Source organism: Zootoca vivipara, chromosome 5 (assembly GCF_963506605.1).
Source record: "Zootoca vivipara chromosome 5, rZooViv1.1, whole genome shotgun sequence".
NCBI lineage: Eukaryota > Metazoa > Chordata > Lepidosauria > Squamata > Lacertidae > Zootoca > Zootoca vivipara.
Window position 1 is genome coordinate 81,667,283 of NC_083280.1, and position 21,442 is coordinate 81,688,724.

Genomic DNA, 21,442 nt, shown 5'->3' on the forward strand with positions numbered 1-21,442 from the left:
TTGGTTACAATCTTTTTTATTATTTAATCCCCTTATTTTCTTCATTATTTTTGTAGCACCCTAAAAATACACAGGTGATAAGACTAGTACATTTAAGCTAGTTATTACATGAAGGGAAAACAAAAAATGCAACAAAAATTCTTTTCACAAAGGATCCAGAGTATATTACAAGAAGTGAAACAAATGTGGAGACTTCACAAACGCTAACAAACAGGATTCATTTTCCACATAAGATGGAGCTTCAAGCTTTATTTTTTTCCTGCGAAATAAAAACAATGCACATTCCAAGGAAAATGAATGCATTTCTGTTAACATGTCTCTATTTTCCATTTACATATGTACAGATGTCCCTGGAGTCTCCACTGCAGACATTAGTGTGTTTTCATAATCCTCTAATAATAATTAATAATAACAACAACAATATTAATGTCTTGGCAGTAGAAGTATAAATCTCTGTGGGTTCTTTTCCAGGTGGGTGTCTATAGGGAAACAATTAAAAAAAACAAAACCCCAAAGCAAATGCCCATGAAACAAGGATTTAAAAAAAACCAACAACCTTTGGTGATGTAATTTTGCCCTTCAACACAAAAACAACTAATTCACAGAACAATCCTATGTATATCTACTCAGAAGCATTCATCAGGGTTTATTCTCAGTTAAGTGTGCATAGGATTGCAGATTTCTTAAACAACACTATACCAACTTGGTAGGCCTTGTTTCTGAGAAGACATGCATGGAGTTGCTATTTATTTAACATGTTTTCTCCACATTATAACATGATGGCAGTGAGCAGATAACAAAAAACCAGCAACTTTTTTTTTGACTATCCAGTAATTTAATAAGATGCTAATGTGGTCGTGTGAGAGAGAAAGTTGGGGGCATTCTGGGTTGACTACACAAAGGCTGCCTCTGATAAATACGCGCTTTGATAAACTATTACGCAAGTACATGGCTAGATCTCAGCATCTGCTTCCATTCGTTCACAAACACAACTCAGGTAGCCCTTGTGCTTAGTCAGTCTGTGTCTTTCTACTGACCTACGGTAATCAGTGTACATGAAATCCACAGCTGCCAAAATGTGCATTAACTGTTACTAGAGAGAAGATTTCATCAAATGATAGAAAGCTTTATTATACCAAATATGTTTGTCTCAGGTGAGTCTCACCTTATGCCTCCTCAACAGGAACCTTTTTATAACGATGCACTTTGATTGCCATCAGCAAAAGCTAAACAATTTTGACTTTAGAATGGTTCCGTTTCCAGTTACACAGAAAAAAACCCCTCAGTTTCAAGTAACTAGTTTTGATAGATGCATATCTAACAGTGGAGCAATGCTAATAAAATAAAATAAAATTCAGTGCTAGAAGCTGAACAGGCAAACGCACAGCATATGGCTTAACACAGGCCTACACAACTTGTGATCCATCAAACTGAATGCAACCCACCCACCACATATTGTAGCCTACCAGGTGCTTGACTAAGAACATAACAACTCTGCTGGATCAGGGCCAAGGTTTGTCTAGTCTACTAGTCTTTCGCTAGTGGGTCTCACCTGATCTAAGGTGTGTCACAACAGGAGCACTATTACCATGCAAATATATGGCAAAAGGTTAAGAAATGGATCCCCAAATGCATGTTTGAGGTCCTGGGTCTGAAAGGTTGAAGACTACTGATAGTCCATCATTCTCCTTTCACAGTGGCCAATCAGATGCCTATAGGAAATGAACAAGCAGGACTTGAGGATGGCAACAGTCTCCTCACTTGCGATTTCCAGCAACTGGTCTTCAGAGGTATTTATTATTATTACTATTATTTGCTTTTTCAATAAACAGTGGAACCGGAAGCTTTATTGCACTACTGGTGGGCCACAATACATGGCTACGACAAGTGTGTGGCATTCGGTTTAGAGCTCATAGTGTGTGAGAGGCTTTTTAAAAAATTAAGAATAATGTGTCAAATTATTAGCCTTAACTGCTCATACAAATGATTTCATTGATTATGTAAATGATGCAGCAAAATGGTGCAGGGGGAAGCTACTAGAGTGAAAACAAAAAAAATGCATTTTAATGGAAGGAAGCTCTAGACTTCAGTGTCACAGTGGTGTCCCATCTCAGTTGTGCCACCATATAATAGTTGTGGCACCAGGTGTCCAATAATAAAGATCCTTTGCTATGTATATACAGGATAAGAAACTATATTCTGTACTGCTTTCCCCTCTTCTACGCATAGGCCAGCATCCTTTTCAGAGGGATGTGAGAGCCTTAGAAATAGCTTCTTTGCCTACAAAGCAGAAGTCTAGGGTGATACAGGTTAGGACAGTCACACTCATAACAATTTATTTGCTGGGCTGCTCAGGACACTGGCCAGATATAGAATATTTCTTGAAGAAACTGATAGGGCTAATTTATCAGAAGGAAAAATCAATGCTCCCTTAGTCCAAGAACCCTTTACAAAAAGAAAAAAAGAAAAGAAAAAAGACCCGCTCCCCCTATGTATTTTAAAAACACATGTATATCCAGATCATGAAAATGTTGAATATAATAATCAAAGACAATACTAAAATATTCACAAAAGGTATTTACAACAGCAATTCTTAAAATAATTGATCTTGCATAATGAACAGCGCTTCTCTTCAAAAAAAGGAACAAAATAAAAACCTCAGTAAAAGGGTGGGGAGGGGAAAGGTAAATGTAGGAACATCTCTACATAAAATGTTTACAAATTCAACACTCCTAACTGGAAAATAATATAAGAACTAAAACTGCCATTTCCTGTAATATCTACAGCAAGGTGCTGTCGACTAGCATATATATATAACAAGATGCAAATACAGCAGTGGTGGTAGATGCTAAGAACAAATGCTCAAAGAATTTACAAGCATGACTTTGGTGAGGAGAGCAAATTCAGAATGGAATGCACAGGTCATGCCATTCGCAGAGGGCAAGGTGGGTGGAGTTTGTTTACACACTGAAACCAACACGCAAGAGTTCCATCTGGCACAAAATCGAAAGCCTACTGCTGAAATCAAAGATGGGACTATTGGATTGGATTCCAAACGGGACGAAGCAATCAAGGTGTATTATCCACAAAAAAAGCAATATTCTGTACACAGTAGGCAGAAGATGAAATGTTGGCCCGCAAGGGCAAAGTTGGCACACATGCACGTCTTAACACACAGGTACTATACAAAATTTATAAAGAGAGAACAACGGAGAGGACGCAGAAATGGGCCCAGAAGCGACTGGAAGCTCATGCAGGAGGGAAGCAACCACATGAGAAGCACAAATACCACGGAAGCATTGTGGCACGAGAGCCTGCTGTACGGTGATACCAAAGGAACTGACTGTTCCCGTGCCCATTATTCTTGGAAATATATTTTTTGAAAAGAAGAGGGAAAAGGTCCTGTCAGCTAAATGATACAATAAAACTGAAAAAAAGAAAAAGGCAGAGCCACATAACACAATTTGGAAAATGCAAAGCAAACCATCGGAGGGTGGGGGGAGAGATAAGGTGACTCTTATTGCAAACGCCTCCTTCAATTCTAAACAATTGTGAACAGTTTTTTCCTCTTATCTCTCTCCCCGCCCCCAAATATCTTGAAGTGAGAGCTCTTTTTCTCCACACTTTTGCCACATTTTCCTGTTAGGGACTGAGCAGTGATCTAACTTCGCAGGTTACAAAAATCGAAAGCTCTTGGTGATGGATCAACGGTTTACAGTTTTTCTCTTCTCCTACTTCATATGTGAATATGGTCTGCCCCCTTTTAATAGCTGGCTGCTTTATTGTCACAAAAGCAGTAATCCGAAACCAAACCCCTTAAAAAGAAGAAAAAGAAAGGGAAAGAGAAAGACAGGAGAAAACAAGGTGTCCAAGTATCTGTGTCAGAGCAAGATAAGGTAACTACCCTTCCTCTAAGAATAGTTTTTTTAAAAAAAGATTGCTACGATTTAGAAAAGCACGCTTGCCATACCCTGGAGATTCACTGGACTCTTCCACAATGGAGAAACCGCTGTCTTAAGAAACAGGTTCCTCCCTTGGCTGCATTTTGTATTTTTATCCTACTTGTGACATCTTTATTGGTTTTTTTGTGCTTTTTGGTATTTGTTTTATGTTTGAGTTTGTTTGGCTAGTCTAAATGTGCTGCCAAATAAGTTTTGTCCTTATTGTGTCTGGCAGAAGTGTACTGGGAGAGGGAGGGAAGGAACATAGTGGGACAGACAATATAGCATTAGGGCAGGAGGGAGAGAGAGCTAATGGAAGAACAAAAGTTGGAAGGACTTTCTAAAACTGGTTGCTTAGCATAGTTCTGTTGCCTTTCTTTCCTTGCTGAGACTGGTTTCTACTGGGCTGCTTCTCACTAGGCATATCCCAAAACTCTTATCTCTCTGCATAATTAACAAGTGAGGTTTTCCACAGCTGCACAATCGATCTGTGAAGTAGAGTGGTAGTCTGTGAGGTCACCACCATATTGTCCTCTTGCTTTTCCCCACCGCAGTTGATGAAGCTTGACACAAGCAGTTCTGAGATGAAGTTAAGTAGGGAGTGTGCACCATTTGCTTAAGTTGTGAGTTTGTCCTTGTGAAAAAAGGGTGGCTTGGGATTCCTCACCGTGAAGCTACAGACTTGTCAAACAAATGTGAGGTGTTGGGGACAAAACACAGAAGGCTTCAGTTGTTCTCAAAAAGAGAAAGAAGGTCATCATTGCTATTGCTTGGTAAGTCAGGAGGATCCAAGTATGAAAGTAGCTCATCTGGATTTGTGAGTTCTGGAAGCAGCTGGAAAAGAAAGAGGAAATTTTTGAAGGTAGCATCATCACAGGGGTGAAGTAGCCGGCAAATGGCATGTATTTCGCTCCACATTTGCTGGCAGATAAAGCTCTCAAAATGTGTCTGTAAATTTTCTTGATGGGTAGAGAAGAGAGTCCTTTATATATGATAGCCAGCCCAGTTACAGGAAGAATTTCCACTCCAGTGCTACATGGCTGTTGGCATTGTGATCCTCCATGTAACTGAAGCATTATATGGGCTCCTGTGCTAAGAAACACTTTTATGAGTGGCCCCCTCCCTACCATATAAAAAAATTCTCTACACAGACAAAAAAATTGCACGTGGTGGGGGAATCTAGCTGAAATCTCTCTCCCTAGCATGTCGCTTTGTATGCACGGGGGAGCTTTTCATGTGGCAGAGCATTCAAATATTCACTCCCGCCTGAAAAGGTGCAGTTCAATAATACACAGGGCTTCTGCCCATTTGTTTTAGCTCTAGGACACTCTGACATGCCTTGTAAGTTATTTTGTGCCAATGTAGTACTCAAGTGTGTGGCAGAAAGCCATGATGAGGTGGTGCAGCAGCCTCACAACATTATGGGCAGTTTTCCTCTGTGATCACCGTATCTTTGCCAGCCACTCTGAGAGCCTTTACAGGTGAAGAGCGGGTTAAAAATACTGCAAATAAATATGGCATACAGATAATGCAGCACATTCTGTAAATGACATCTATGAGCTATCACCACCTGAAAAGGTTAGCATGTATATAAGATGGTCTGTAGAGGTTTCTTTAAAAGTCACACACAAATATTCTGCATTTTAGTTTCAGCTATGATATTTCCTAGGAGAAAGTGTAAATACCATGTACAGATTAATATGCTATGATCTCACAAACAATCTTATTGTTGGAAATTCAGAAATAGATTGTTTTTACCCTTTGGGTTCTATTTCTGAAAAGGTTAAATTCCACAATCACTCACCAACTAGTTAATATAGTTAAAAGTGAATCAACGCTGCCTGGTGTGACTATGTCCAGTTTAGCTAATATAATGTGTTCCCTTTGAATCATCTGTACTGTATTCCTGAAATACATGAACAGATTTAAGTCAGATGTTGTTGTTGAATGAAAATATTTCAACTCTGGCTTGACAGTGATTCAAAAAGGCTTGCAATTATAATTCATAGTGTTCTCTGTGTTGTCATAGCCTTCACCAAACATCTCATTTGTTTTCAGGGCACCCAAGTGACCAATATCCTTGGACAAGTAGAATGTAAGTTGATATGAAACTGTGTGGGTTTTTGACTGTAATGCAACCTTTGTATGGATGAGAATTCCCCACCCCACCCTGGCACTTTTCTACAAAGCCTTTTGCACACATGGCTGCTTTTCTTCACTTTTCTAAGATGTCTTTCTTTTTGCAAAACCTGTTTCTTCGTTGCCCACAGCTTAATTTGTCCTAAATAGCAGTAGAACGTATGGTTTTCTTGTGGACTAAACGGCATCTCCTCCTTCTAGGAGGGAAATGCATGGGTTCTATTGCTAGGTGCCAAACTACAGCACAACCTGGTAACAAGCCTTACCATCTTAAAACACTAGTCATTCAGATGTCCTCATTCAGAAACAAAACACATTTAAAACTGGAAACTTATACACGTCTGCTCCCAGACTCAGCCACAGATTTCAACATTCTATGTCTGTTGGAAGAAAAATCTCTCTAACACTCAGGCCTTCAGCTTTTTAACAGCTGGTTGGCCCAATAAATTATAGAACTATTCCATTCTTTTTGAAATCAAGCCTGATGACATTTAAGTCTAAATAAATAATTACTTATTTAAAATTATTTAAATAAATAAAGTAAGTAGCTGATTGCTCAGGGGGGGGTATTCAACTTCTAAACCCCATCCCTTTTTAAAATGTATGTTAGTCAGATAAGTGCTATATAAACATCAATAATAACTAACATGCTTTGTGGCCTATTTCTCACACAGAAAGCTTGTTTTCCCCAAATCCGGCCCCTGCCTACCCACCCTTGTCAAGGGAAAGACACCACTTGCGTGACATGGATTCTGAGTTGTCAGCTGTAGTGAAGAAATGCAAGAAACAATGCATAAAATGAGGGCATGTGCTATGAAAGCTGTTCCCTTCTTTTTATTTTTTATTTTTATTCCTGCAGAAACTCAAGGCACATTCTAAAGCAAGCAGATGACAGAATGACACAAACTTACATCCAGCGAAGGCTCCGGCATATCAGACGTCCCCTGCCCACCAGCCTGGCCTTCTAAGGCTGAGGAGGGGTTAAAGGCCAGGTCATTGTGTGGATGGTTGGTAGGAGCGGCCTGTGGCGGCTGCCGGGACGGCTGGGTAGGAGGACCGCTGTGATGTAATGGCTGCCCTGACTGGCTGCTGGGATGAGGTACGTGCAAACCTTGCTGCATGGAACTATGGGACTGATCAGTGCTGCCGGGATGAGGGATCTGCGGAGGAGGAAAGAAGCAGGAAAGGAAAAGTGAGGCTACATGGTACAAGGCTCAGATATGGCAGGGGGAGGAAATAAAAATTTTGTCACTCTAAATTACTTTATCATTAATGCAAAACTCATATTGCAAAATGCTAGGCTTGGACAGGCGTTTGCCGCCAGGGGAGAAATAATGTGCAGGAGAAATAATGTGCGGGAGTCAATGCGCTGGATCATGAGCCCTCGGAATTTAGGAGGTGTCAGTAAAAATAAATAGATGCATGGGATAAAAGGTAGCTTGGTAGGGGACCAAAATTCTCTTTATCCAGATCCCGCCCTGAAATTGTTAGGATGGTGGAAAGATGGAAGTATACATTAACTTTCATAACACAGATCTTAATCATCTGGGAAGGGAATGGCTTTCTGCACATTTCTTTTGAGTGGGCAAACTTCATCAGTTCTGCTGTGGTTTTCATTTAGTCACATCATCTGAGCAAAAAGGCATCCCTATCAAAGAAGCAGCTCTTGACAGATGTTTCCACAGCAAATTCACCTTAAGCCAATTAAGGTACAGAAACTACATGGCATCTCATGTAGTTCTCATAAAAATAAAAACACCCTCCAGATATTGCTACTGGGCCACACACAGAGATTATGAGCATGCATGTCTGTATCTAGTGAAACATACAGTATGTATTTGTTTCCTCCTTTTGTGCAGGCCTCCTTTTAATGCCAGAGCATGCCTTGTAAACTGACTTTAGCACCATGGAGAAAATTAAGTGCATGAATAGTTTAAAGAATGTCCCCCTACATTCAGCTGACATAAAGATGCAAAAAGATAGCATGAGCACAAAAACACAATGCAAATGAACAGGAAGTGCAAGAATTCTAGAACGCAGTAGACGTATTAATATAAAAGACACTTCTATAGTATGCAATTAGTTAAATTTGGTTACAATAAAGTTGTTTTAAAACTATCGGAACATTCAAGTAGGCATTCTTATATTTTAAGTTACTGATCACTGCAGTCTATACTGCACCTATTGTGAGTTATCTTGGATGTTCCAGCAGAGGTTAAACTTCTAATTCCTTCTGGGAAGAAGTTATTCAGTTGTCTATCAAAGAGATATCACTGGTGGCATTTACTCATTTAAGGGACCCAATCACTTTCAAAGACTAGGCGCTAAGATGGACTACTTGTTTCTTCCAACAAATCAATAAATTGAAGAGAGTGTTGGAAGTACGATGCTAAAACTGAGATCTGCATCCTTAGAGCAGTACCCATGTGCTTTGATATACCATGCTTGGTGATACTAGGAAACAAACTCAAGTAGCAGGGTGGAAGTAGGTGGTTTATATAATGCTGAAACTCAGTGCTTCACCAAATTATTTATTTTTAACAAAAACATAACCATATGAGAGAGTATTAGCTGCATACAAATACAGGGGGAAGATACATACATACATACAAATACCAGTTTAGCATCAGTTCTTTTATTCCTTACAGGCGAATGCTGCAAAAGTGAAGACTTCCATGCCATCAGGTGTGAGAGAAGGCAGTGTGCGCTTATGCTTCTCGGTATTCCAAGAAGCCAGCTCCTGGTGAGCCAATTTTTTGCTCTCTACTTTCCAAAGGGATTTAAAAGAGCACGGAGACAAATAGCCCCATTGCACATGCAGACATCTCTAAGACAGCAACATTTAATTTGCCAGTTTCATTTGGGGTATATAGTACCCTGGTCTACAACTAATCCTGCCAAAGGGCCACAACTGCATGGGTGGGAAGTTGCAGGGGATCACTCCTTCCCTACAAATGGCCTGCTGTTTTGTTTTCATTTTAATCTCCCTCTTTCCCCTCTCCATCAATATGTAAAGCAGGAAGTTGAGGGGAGAGGCTGTGAGAGATGGAAAAGTGAAGTAGAAAGTTTTTGTGCTCCCTTCTTCTATCATCACCTTCCCTTTTGATTTCCTTATGTGGTTGTGCCAAAGGAGCAGGCTCATAAATTGGCCCTCCCTCTATACTTGGAGGGGGAGTTCAATGGACCTATAGCTTTTCCTTCATGCCTCCCTCTGCCTCTCACACCTGAGGAAGTCAAACGGGAAGGGTGATAGCAGTGGGATACCTCACATCAGTACAGAGAGAGGGAAGAATACAAAAAAGTACAGTGGTGCCTCGACTCACGAATTTAATCCGTTCCAAAGGCACCTTCGTAAGTCGAAAAACGCCATTGGAAACGCAATTTCCCATAGGAATGCATTGACAATGGAAAAATTCGCAAGTCGAAGCAACCCTATCTAAAAACCGCCACGGTTTTCCCCCGGGTGTCGAGACATATGCTATCATTTGAGAAGGCACACATGGGCCAATAACCCTTATTACAGTACACTCCAAAATGGCCTGCTACTTAGATCCTTTCCTTTCCTTCCCAGCCAAGGCTGGAAAGTGAGGAATCGGGTATTTGCCCTTGCAGAAGCAGGAGAAGACATTTCCTTTACTGGTGACTAATCCACCAGTACAGATGCTAATAGGCTGGGAAGTTTTTTTAAATAAATAAATAAAAAACACAGTACAGAACATTTTTGGAAGGGCAGAGTAGTAGCACTTCATGTTTTCTTCCTACTAGAACCCCAGAACCCCAAGATATAACAATAAGAGCCAGGTGTAAAAGACATAGTCGGAATTAAACAGGGTGCCTCTGAGCTCCTTCTGAATTTTTTGTTTTCAGGAAATTAACAGAAAGGATAGCTTTCTTCATTTTATTAGCCTGAGATAAGTAGAAGAGATGGGCTTGTTCTTGTTGAACGTTTGGGATTCTTGCTGATACAGTGCAGATTAGGCCTGGGTGATGTATCGCCCAGGACTGGTATGAGGGCAGATCGCAATGGTGGCTGAAACTGCCACCGCTCCTGAGATCATCTCCCTTGGGTGCTGGGCGCTGGTAGCAGGGGGACTCTGGAGTGGTGGCGGTTTCACCAAAGATATACTGCTGAGTGAAGCTGCCATCATACCGGCACAGAGGGAGAAGCAAGCTGCATCGGTGAGGCGTGATACAGCTTGGCTGAGGAGTGTGCCACTGCCCTTCCTTCAGCCAAGCAGTTTTACAGAGCCCCCGACTGGCTTGTACAAGGCTCCATTAAAGAGCTCCTGTTCGCCAACTGAGGGAGCCCCATTCCTTTCCTGCTCACAGATGAGCAGGAAAAAGATGGAGCTCCCTCAGCTGGGTAATGGGTTGCTTCATGTCCCCAAGCTGGAGACAGGGTGGGGGCTCCGTTAGACTTCTGTACCAAGGCAGCAGGTCTGCAACTGCCTCACCCGGGAGGGTGGGCTATGTCTTTGCTCCCGGCAGAAGGCAGTGCAGAGGCTGCTGGGCCCAGCACCCGCCAGCAGCATCAGACAGCCCTGGTCCACAAGGTGCAGATAGAGTGGCTTGCGCCCTGTGCCTTGTGGAGCGGTGCTGATGCTGTGCGGGAGGCAGCCTTGCAAACAGAGCCTGACAGGTGTGCACTTGGCTGATTCCCTCCATCCCCAGCGCCTGGAGCAAGCTGTATTGGCCTCAGCTCCTGGCCAATGCAACTTGTTTCCCCCTCCGTATCAATATTGTGATGTTGAAAAGCTGACATTGCCCAGCCCTAGTGCTGATCACCCAGAGATTTACCAGTAGGGCAACTATCTACCCACTAAGGCTGGGCGATGTTGAAACAAGGTGCATCGGCCCCAGCTGCCGGGAGAAACTGCCTCAGCTCTTACAGTGGGAACTGAGGAGCGTCTTGTGGGCTGGGGACAATGCAGCTGGCCCAAGCCTGCTGCTCAGCTGGGAGGTGGAAAGCCCTGGCTTCCCAGCTGAGGGATCCCAACCTGGAAACTGCGCTCCCCTCAACAGAGAAGTTTAAAGGAGCCCCCACCTCTGCATCAGAAGCCCTGCTCTGCCTGGCTGCCTTCAGGCAGTGATCCTTTAAACTTCTTTGTTGAGGGGAGCGCAGCCGTGCAGAGTGTGGTAGAGACAGCAGCTCTGATCTAGCTCCTGTGCAAGCAGGAACTGGGTTGGAGCCCGCCACCACTGCTGGTGGCTTCTACAAGCCACTAGCAGGTTGGGGACTCTGTAAAACTTGTTTAAGGAAGCGGAGGGAGGAACAAGCTATATTGGCACCTCACCCAGGCAGTTTGTTTCAGTCTCTCCGTTATGAGGGGCAGACCACGATGACGGTTTCACTCAGTGGTATATCACTGATGAAACCACTGCCGCTTGAGTCTCTCTGCCTCCAGCGCCGGCAGCTTGTTTCTCCCTCAGTCAGGTGCTGGAGGCAGAAGGATTTGGTGGTGGTTTCACCAGCAATCTACAGCTGAGTGAAACCATCATTGCGGTCTGCCCCTCATACTGGTCTAGGCAGTGTAGGATTCCTTTGTGTGACTCACAACCCCCAATTTAGGAAGGCCTTATATTTACTGTATTTTTTGCTCCATAAAACACACTTTTTCCCTCCTAAAAAGGAAGGGAAAATCCCTGTGCGTCTTGTGGCGCAAAGTCACCGCCTCCTCCGCTCACAAGAGCAGGCATTGGGGTGCTGCACCTCTCCCAATGCCTGCTCTTGCGAGAGGCGGGCAGCAGCACTGGCGGAGGGACAAAGACGAGCGGAGAGAAAGCCCTTTCTCCCTGCTCGCCCTTCCGCCGCCGCCTGCCCCTCCTTCCCTGCTCTGTGAAGCATCTCCCCCCCCCCAGCCGCTTGCAAAAGCCTGCTTTTAAGAGCCGCAGCGGAAGGGGGGGAGAAGATGGTTGACACGGAGCAGGGAAGGAGCGGCGGGCAGCCGCCTGCCCCCTCTTTCCCTGCTCCATGAAGGACCACTATGGGGCTTCCCATTTTTTTCTGGTTTTCCTCCTCTAAAAACGAGGTGCGTCTTATGGAGTGAAAAATACGTTATGTAGAAAAGATGCTTAAGGGAAAACAGCTTACAGTGGTACTGGCGGCGGCGCTTGCTCGCTTGGCTCAGGGAAGGCAGGCAGGCAGCAACAACTGTGCTTCGGCTCTGGGGCTGCTGCCGCCTGCCTTCCCCGAGCCAAGAGAGCAAGCGCTGCCGTCAGTCCCCCAAGCCAATGTTTTAAAATTATGCCATTGTTCTTTATGCTAGTGTAGTAGTTTTGCTTTTAATAGTTGTCAGCTACTTTGAAGACTTGGCTGGGCCTAATTTTTAAAAAACAATTCATTATTTCATGAAGAAGAAACCGAGAAATTATATTACTTACAGAGTCCTGCATGGGGTGACTTAGAGGTTTGTCAAGAGCTGCCATGTTACTAGGCATGTCTGGAGGGTGTGACAACTGAGGAGGCCCATGCATGAAGTCATTCATAGACGTTCCACCAGGATTCCCGTGTGGAAAATCAAAATTGCTGTGACCTTGGTAACTGTTACCTAGACAGCCGAGAGAGAGAGGGAGAGTTACTTTAAAGGAGTACTTCATATCCACACCTTTACCCAAACACACAATGTGATCATTGTATAAAAATCCCAGGGATCCTTATATAGGAGTTAACAACATTACTGCCTCTTCATGGTCTAATATGTATTCTGACACACACACACCATATAAGGAAAATATATAATAAATAAATCGTTGACTCGTAATGTGACTGCTCGCCTAACAAATGATTTCTATGGAATACATTGTGTTCGAAAAGCGGGACCAGCATGTGTTAGTTAATAAAAAAAAGTTTCAAGGCAGCTTGCTCAGGCCATCTAATAAAAATGAAAATATAAGGAGAAAGAGATGCAGAGAAAAACATAAACCCCACATTTATGCAGGAAGGGAAATGGGACAGGACAGATCCATCCAATTTCTAATGTCAAGTTTCCCTGTTCCTGCACACCTGCTATTTCATCCAACTCATTTATGCCATGATCCACCCATGGCTTTTCAGGCTTCCAACAGTGGGTAAATCAGGATAGATATATTGGATTTTAGATTTAACACACACCGGGGTATATTCAGCAGTGCCCTTATCCCCTCTCCCACCATTACTACTCCTGACCTGACCAACTGTCCCTCAAACCTATGCTAAAGGTCTGGGTCTTTTTTCTTTATTTCATTACTCCTTGAGCATCTGAGTTAAATCTCTTTAACTGCAACGGCAGCCCTTGTGGTTTAAATGCTGTGAACTAGGAACAGAACTAAAATTGCTAAGTTATTTCACATAAGCCACTGAACAGGATCATGTTGAGCTTTGAAATAATAGGGCAGCTTTGCAGCTTGCCCAGAGGGGATACAGTTTTGTCAACTGAAGAGCAGCAGCTTTACAACAGTCAAGCCAAAACAGAGTTTTGATGGGACTTGAAGCATCTGCATCATTTGCTTTCCGGCACAAGCTCAATTTGAGGAGAAATTTAATCTCAGAGGAACAGAAGTCATTAGCTGTGTAAGACTGTTTCTTGGGGAAGCGGAGGCTTTGATCTGTCATGTAAATACAGCAGAGCCTCGCTAATTCTCACTTTGCTAATCTGCAAACTGGCTAAGGCTGCCATCCTTTGCATGCTGACTCGGGGGTGCACCCCACTGAACGCAGTGGGATTGGCTTCTGAGAAATATACATATACATGCAGGTTGCATGTCTTGCAGAATTTAGCAGCCCCTGCCCCCCTACCTTTCGCAGCACTGATTTAAGAGCAGGAAGCTCTTTTTTACATGTCTCTTATGTACACATCACAATTTTCTACAAGTTGTAATGCAGTATGCTGAAATGTAAAGGTTAATAATTAAGTCTAAATCATCCGTGTGAAACTTGTTGATTAAAATCTTGCTCTATGATGCATCTCCGTGGGAACCAAAGATCAGCAGGTAGAAAGGATGGCAATTTTGCTTAAACCCTGTCATTAACCTGTTGTTGTTGTTTTTTAAAAAAGTATTTGTATTGATTTTTACTAAATATGCAAGAAATCATTACTGGAATTGTTAAAGCACACGTTTCCTTAAATCATCAAGAATAATCAGACAACAAAAAAGGAAGAAAAATAAACAAAAACATGCTCCCGTTTAATACCATCTATTTTGCTGCATATACCTGTACATCAAATGTCGCCCTCCTGGTGTTTTGAGCTACAGCACCAGTCAGCCCCAACCAGCATGACCAAGAATGATGAGTGCTGTAGTTCAAAACACCTGAAGGGCACCAGGTTAGTATGTATGTGCTTCATAAACCAGCAGATAAGCATCTTCTGCACTTCTCTGCATGCCTGCACCACTGTAGAATCCTTTAAGAATTTGCATCTGATGCTTACTTCTTTTGTGATACATAGAAGTGCAGAAGTTCTCAAATAGCTATCTCCCCTCTCCTCACATCAGTATCAAGCCATTTTTCTCTTCACTGTGTAATCTCCCTTCCAAACTATTAAGGACGGCCTACTGTTCTACTAACAGGATGCTTCAGCATCTGTTTCGGATCAACTGCCTGGAAGAGGAAGATGTGTCCACAACTACTTCTGAGGTGGGCAGTAGATGGTTAGTGGCAGATACTGTTTGATGGATGCAAACACGCATACTCAAAACGTTTAAACCCACCTTGGTTACTGTATTCATTGGAATTGTTGCCGCCGGGTGGAGGTGGGATTGAGGGGTAAGGTGATGGGCCTGGACCCAAAGCTGCAATCATCTCCATCACATTAGGCATGATCATCTGGCTGGGACTCATGGTTTTAAACCTCTTGGAAGGCATGCCGTCTGGATCATCTTTGATGTGAATGTCTGACTTGATTGGGACAGGCCTCCAGCTGCACGTTGGGTCGATTGTGACTTCCTCAAACTCTGAGCTATAAAATAAAAGAGGCGCTCCACACTATTGTGTCTCCTTGATACTGTACACCCCCCCCCAAAAAAAAGTAGAAGTTGCCATTCTTAAATTAGGTCCACAAACTCATTATCTGAAAAGCTCTGCTTGGGTGGTTCTGAACCAACAAGCATGTCTATTTACTCGAGACAAATCCACAGCAGCATAAGCTCCTTTGTATAGCCTTGAAAAACTAGCTACGCTTTTCGCAGAACAAACATGCTTTCATCTACATGCTACTTCTCTCATTGGCCGTTTAATAGGACTGTCATTGATGGGGTGAGGTTGTTAACAGAAGGTTAAATACAAAGTCGCTTTAGTGGGCCAAACAGGCAGCAGATGTGCCACAGGTATAACCCACGGTAGACCTGCTTTGGATTTGAAATGGCCAATGCCTATTTATTATTTCAGTTTGTTGTCTCTCTCCTCCTTGCTATCAATGTACAGCTCAAAGACCTAAAGCTTAATGGATTTCTGCACTTAAAACCAGTGCCCAGAAAAGACCTCCAGAGTAGAACAGCATCAAAAACAAAGGGACTGCACATTTTCCAATGGTAAAGTTGCACTTACTTTTGTATAGCATTCAAAATGCCCCACATATACTGGTCAACCTCCAGGCCCTCCAGCAGAGCTGTTTTACTGGAAGAGAAGATGGCACATTTATTTATTTACAAACATGGCCACACACATGTTCATGGAGCTCTGTAGAACATATCTAAAAGTCCGTCCCCTGCCCTGAAGAATTTACAAGTAATATTTTTTTCCTAATTCTCATAATCTGAATTTAGATTGTATTTACATGGAGTTCATTTTGTTGTGAACTATGAAGGGGTTTAATCAGTAATTCTCAAACAACATCACATGAGGTCTGTAGTGTGTGCGCACTTTTGAAATTCCAAGGAGGGATTGGTGTCTGAGACAGGTGGGGTATTTTCCCAATCAAAGCAGGAGGAGATAATGTTCCTGGTAGTAGGCCTTACTAATAAATTCATGTTGGATTTGTAGAAAACCCTCAAATCACAGCTTCAGATTTTGCAGAAAGGGACAGTCTTAGGTTAAGACAGAGACTGAAAACATTCTCAGCATGCTGCTATGGAACCCTTGTCCATCATAAAGGGTTCTGCAGAATATGCAATGGCACACAATTCACACAGGCATTGGCCAGGGCTGTTTGATCTCACGGTATGAGCTGAAACAGTGCCCTAAAACACTTTCAACCCTACCCTACATTTTCTTTTCCAGTTAAAGACGCAGAACTTGTGTAGCAGTGGTTGGTTTTCTTTTAAACACTACTGTACATTTTGCATCCTCAATAATTTCCAGCCATTCCCCGCACACAAGGATTTCCAAGGGCAAGCCTTTATTCATTCCAAACCTTTTGCTCTTCAAATGTCAAATGGGTCATGTCTCATAAAAAAGAAAATATACACCCTGAATTTTTAAAGTGGCCTCTCCTAATTATTCTCTACGTTTTCATGCATCTTATTCAATCATCTCTTATTCTTGCTCCTCTTAAAACATATAATCTCAGTGGTTGCAAAAAAGGTTTTAAAAAAATTCTCACTGCAACTTAACATTGAATAGCCACACTTACTTGCATACAGGACACCTCCACGTCCCTCGTTCACAGTTCAGCTGCAAGTAGGATTCCAGATCAAAGCACTGTAGAACAAGAAGTCAGTGATATTAGCTACACAACTCTACTTTCAAATTGATTACTACTACTAATAAATTTCAAATTCCTTGGGATTTAATAACAAACGCACTAAAGGGTGAACAGAGAGGGCTCACTGGAATTCATGTGCATGCTAAATTTAAACTTATGAAGATTACTTTGAATTTGTGATCGACCAGGAAAGAGAAGCCCACACCACCCATGTATGGTGCTCCATTAGGGGCTTGATGGTTCTCCAGATTTTGCTGGGGTTTGCTGCATGCTGTCAAGTGCTTGGCAGGCCACAATGTACATTCAGCTGTCGCAAGATGTGCAGGCCTGCATCAACAGAACAGAAGAAGGCATTCACCTGTACATGTTTGCAGTCATGGCCTCTTGCCGGAAGCTGGATCCGCCGGAATGTGATTGGACACTTCAGGGACACTTTGATAGCTGTCTGCTCCACTCCATCCTCACCATTAAGAGTTGCATTGCCAGAGGAGGCTGCCACGCTGCTAAAATTCCTCTTGACTGTTCAAGAAAGATGGCACAAGGGGGTGAGAATACAATAAATAATGGGGCACCATCTTAACACTGTTGCATGAATTCTCTGTATAAAATTCCCGAGACAGAATTGAGTTTCAGCCCTACATTTAGCTCATTCTATGAGCATAAGCAGAGAACATATCACTCTACTCACTTTTAGTGATACAGTGCTCGGCTGGAAGGAGGCGTTTCTTTAGTAAGCCCTGAAGTACAGAGCGCACTGATGGCCGGTGTACTAACTGCAATACGAACAAATGTGACTGTGGGGGAAAGCAAAGAGTCAAAATTAATTCATCTGTGTGGGGTACATCTGCCATTAAACCAATCAGAGATCCTGGCTTTGGGTGCTATATTGCATGATGGAGAGGCTGCTACACAAAGACAAAGCTCCTACATTTAGGAATCCTTCCACCCATTAAGATCACTAGGGAAAGCACAGTGGTTCAAGTTCACCCCAAGAGATGCACTTCACTGTCTCTCGAGACAGATGGACGCCAACATCACCTCCCACCAGCCCCAGTAAATGTGGCCATTGGCCAGGGATGATGAGAGTGCAGTTTAGCAACATCTGAAGGGCCAAGGGTTTTCCTACTTGGGATCTGATGGAACAGTGCATCACACTAAAAGAAACAGCACATTTCTTTTTATACAGCCAAACCACAGTCGGCAGCCGCAGCAGGCCTGGTGTACTTACACAACAGCATGCTGTGACGGTAATTTGAATGGTGTTTCTTCCTGGCTGACAGACGTGCTTTAGATGCAGGGGTTTATGCGATGTCTTGTTGTCGCCACGTTCAATGGTAAGCGGAGTTGCGTTGACGCTGACCTGGACTGATGCTGGCCAGTTGGTGTTCATCTGTCTGTCTTCATGGTGATAGCACTTGAACTGTAACTCCAAGTCTGACCTGTTACGCAAGGCATATGTTTCGGTTGGCATAAGCAACTGCTTTTCATACAAATGTCAATTTCCCCTTGTTTTTGAAAGCCGTGGATATACATTTTTCTGCCCCCTTAATTTTGTTTTGTGCAACAGGATACTGTTTTAAATTATTTGACAAATAAGCACGATACACTTCTTGTATGGGCGGGTTATATACATAAGGAAGAGTGTGGTGTTATATATTTTGAGAGTAGTAATAATATCGATACTTTACAGTTCAATACGACTTTTCATATGGTTGACCTCAAAGTGCTTTACGCAAAGGTGAGCTTCTAAGCAGCAGAGAGGGGAAAAGGTGTGGTCAGGAAGGTCCTCAAGAATTAGGATTTAGAAATGAGAAAGTAAAATATGTTACCATAATCAAAGAGTAAATAAACAGTCTCATTCTGCTTAAATCACATTCCCTTCTGTTCACCAGAAAGCAACACTAGAAAGGCGACCAGCAGAAAAATAACTGACCCAAAAGTAAACACCATGCAGCAAAGCACAAGCAGCAATCCTTTCCTGCTTGCCAGTTTGGTGTTTATTGCGAAGAAACACAGGCATTTAAACATGTGTTGTTCAACCACATTTGATAGTTCCACATGTGTTTTTGCCGTTTAAACTTATGTACCATCTTGTGCTTGGTTAAAAAAGCTACATTGTGAATCAGCCCTGAAATGCCACTGAACGTGAGTTTGTGTAAGGTACAAGTGCACATGGCATTCTTTCACTCTGCTTTAGAAACAGGTAAGAAAAACATAGGAAGGTTAAAGATGAACTGAGATTTCATTTTCTCCTAATGTGCTGAAGCATCCAGAAAGAACCGGGATTACCTGTTGAAAGCTGAAAAGGAGAGCTGAAGAATTTGAAAGATGGCAGACCAAGACAGCAGAGTCTAGAGCTCTGTGATCCCCAAATTCTGGCACAGCCAGAAGGCCTTTGGAAGCTTTTACTTTCTGCTGCTCTTAAATGCAGCTTATTGCAACCAAACTGGGGCTTGTGGTGCTGAAACAAGCCAGCTTAATAACCCATGGCCTGAAGCTGGTTTGAATGATGTTGAATCCAGCCAGGATTTAAAGCAGGAATCCTTGTTTGAACAAAATGATAAGCTGCACTTAAAGGAATCAGAAAGGAAAAGTTTCTGAAATCCTCCGGGTTATACCTGATAGAATGAGGGAGATTGTGAGCCAAACACCTACTATGACTCGTGCAGAAGCACAACCGACCAGTGTTGGTTTTGATCCATGCCCGCGGCTACGAGCCGCTATAAAGCCAGTTGCAGCTCTGGCCCATCTGCGCCTTCATCAAGGGATGTCTTCCTCCCCACTTGGCTACCACACAGCGGTGACAGTGTGTCCTGCACACATTGCCAGTGGGCCCCATCATACATTTGGCTCCCCAGAGAACATGTGTTTGGCAAGCATAACAAATCCATAGTCCCCTGAGAGGCTGGGCTGGAGAGCCAAAGGTGTATTGCGTTGGGGGTTTTCCATAAGAGCAAATTCCAAACAGATCTCAACCATATGGTGCATAAGAAAAGCAACTTGAAGTAGGGAACTAGGAAGTATTGTTTTTTTGGTATGTTTATGGAAATATAATGGGTGGAATGTTGTTTAGTTAGCTGGCTAGATTGCGACCTTTGAGTGAAGGGCAGGCTATAAATAACTGAATTAAATAAACGTCGTTATTTATTAAACGTTATAACAGTATTTGGTGTACTTATCAGTTATATCTACTGGACTGTTTTTGTCTTAACCATTGTGAGCTTCTTTGAGTATTGCTGTGTATGGTAAAGTGACCAAATAAAGCATAACAAACAAAATAATAATAAACATAATCAAGACACTCTTAGCTACGGTTTCATGTCACTGTATCTCTTGCCACTATGACAGTTGGTGTGTAATTATGCAACAGCCTCTCCATGGAGGCTTACGAGGCAACACTGCTGCAGATTGTGCTGGAAGCTAAGACCATCTTATTTTCCCAGACTTTTTATTTTTGAGAGCCAAATTTTGAGAAGACTGGTGTAACGGTGCTGTGCTATATTTTTAGGCTATTATGCTGGGATGGGATTTTATTTAATTTATTTTTTGTTAAAAGGCTTTGAGGTGTCCCCCCTCCCAAAGGTATGTATGTTATTAATACTTCATGTTTATCCAAAGCAAATCTGGTTGCCACAAAGTGTGCAGCTACTCTAAGACACTCAAAATCCTAACACTTGGGTTCTTGGTCTGCCAATCTAAGTTATTGTGCTGCTATTATGGTGGCTGTTAATATATGTGCAATATTAAGATTAAAGCAATAAAATTGTTTCCATGGTGTTCTGTGCTGCCTGGATAACTTGTGCAAGCTAAGAAGATGGATGTGTGTGTGCGCTCTCTCTCTCTCTCTCTGAACAATAGATGAGTGAACCACCACCGTCAACCTAAATTCTTAATTTTTATGTCCTCACAAGAGAATTAAACACAATTTTATATTGGCATAAATTATTTCCAAGTGAAAAGTTGCACGATGCATAAAGTCATCCTGCTGCTATAGCAGAATCAGCTAGATGCCAAATACTTCAATTTTAGGAAATATATCCACCAATCTTCTTTCACCTGTTCTCATACTGCAACCAAAAGGATGGTAGCAAAAGGAGAGAGTCAGGACTTGCATTGTTGTTTGTTAGATTTCTGAAGGAAGTGTGTACATGCTTCCGAACCATTGATTTAATGCAGTCTGGATGTCAGAATGTGACCCTGCTTCCCAAGGCAAAATAGGTTACAGCCTCCCCACCCAGCCACCAAAGAAAGAGAGCATCTCGCTTGCAATTTTGTTCTCAAGCCTTCAAGGTCTGCCCCGCGCCACTTCACAAACCTACCTCCACATTAGCGTCTGATGCACCGTGGGCCGTAGGTGAAAGACATGGTTGCTGACCGCCAAATTGTGTTCCAGCCGGAAGGGCTCTAATACGACCCCGTCTCTCACAGGGAACGTCAAGCGCAGTTCATCGTTATGGTTGGCTGGGATCGAAGAGGGAGAGAAAGCGTGAACTTTCCCTTTAGCATCTGCAGTGCGATAACAACGCATATATTTATACTGGACAATATCACACGGCTCACTAATCTTTTGCTGGGCTGATCTTACAGCCTATTCTGGCATCACCCTTCCACTCACATGCATGCAGTAAGATTGGGCTCACCCGCACCAGCATTGCCCCACTTGACTCATCTCACCACGCCTATAATGTAATGCTCAAGTTGGGAGTTCTGTGTTTTTTTTGATCATCTGCTATATCTGACTTT

General features: G+C 42.7%; 1 protein-coding gene across 6 annotated transcripts in view; it reads right to left on the minus strand.

The window, feature by feature from the left end:
* Nucleotides 1-812: 812 nt before the first annotated feature.
* Nucleotides 813-21,442, minus strand: part of ZMIZ1 (zinc finger MIZ-type containing 1) — a 126,341-nt gene continuing 105,711 nt past the window's right edge. For 5 of the 6 annotated variants that reach the window (XM_060275010.1, XM_060275009.1, XM_060275007.1 and 2 more), the window contains 10 exons: nucleotides 21,019-21,205; nucleotides 17,928-18,138; nucleotides 17,388-17,493; nucleotides 17,058-17,218; nucleotides 16,628-16,695; nucleotides 15,604-15,672; nucleotides 14,769-15,016; nucleotides 12,462-12,628; nucleotides 6,992-7,240; nucleotides 813-4,775 (listed from right to left, as the gene is read on the minus strand). In XM_060275010.1, the coding sequence (XP_060130993.1) occupies nucleotides 4,668-4,775; nucleotides 6,992-7,240; nucleotides 12,462-12,628; nucleotides 14,769-15,016; nucleotides 15,604-15,672; nucleotides 16,628-16,695; nucleotides 17,058-17,218; nucleotides 17,388-17,493; nucleotides 17,928-18,138; nucleotides 21,019-21,205 (1,574 nt within the window). In that variant the 3' untranslated portion in view covers nucleotides 813-4,667. The remainder of the gene's footprint in view (nucleotides 4,776-6,991; nucleotides 7,241-12,461; nucleotides 12,629-14,768; nucleotides 15,017-15,603; nucleotides 15,673-16,627; nucleotides 16,696-17,057; nucleotides 17,219-17,387; nucleotides 17,494-17,927; nucleotides 18,139-21,018; nucleotides 21,206-21,442) is intronic. The other variant, XM_060275008.1, reaches the window with a different exon arrangement.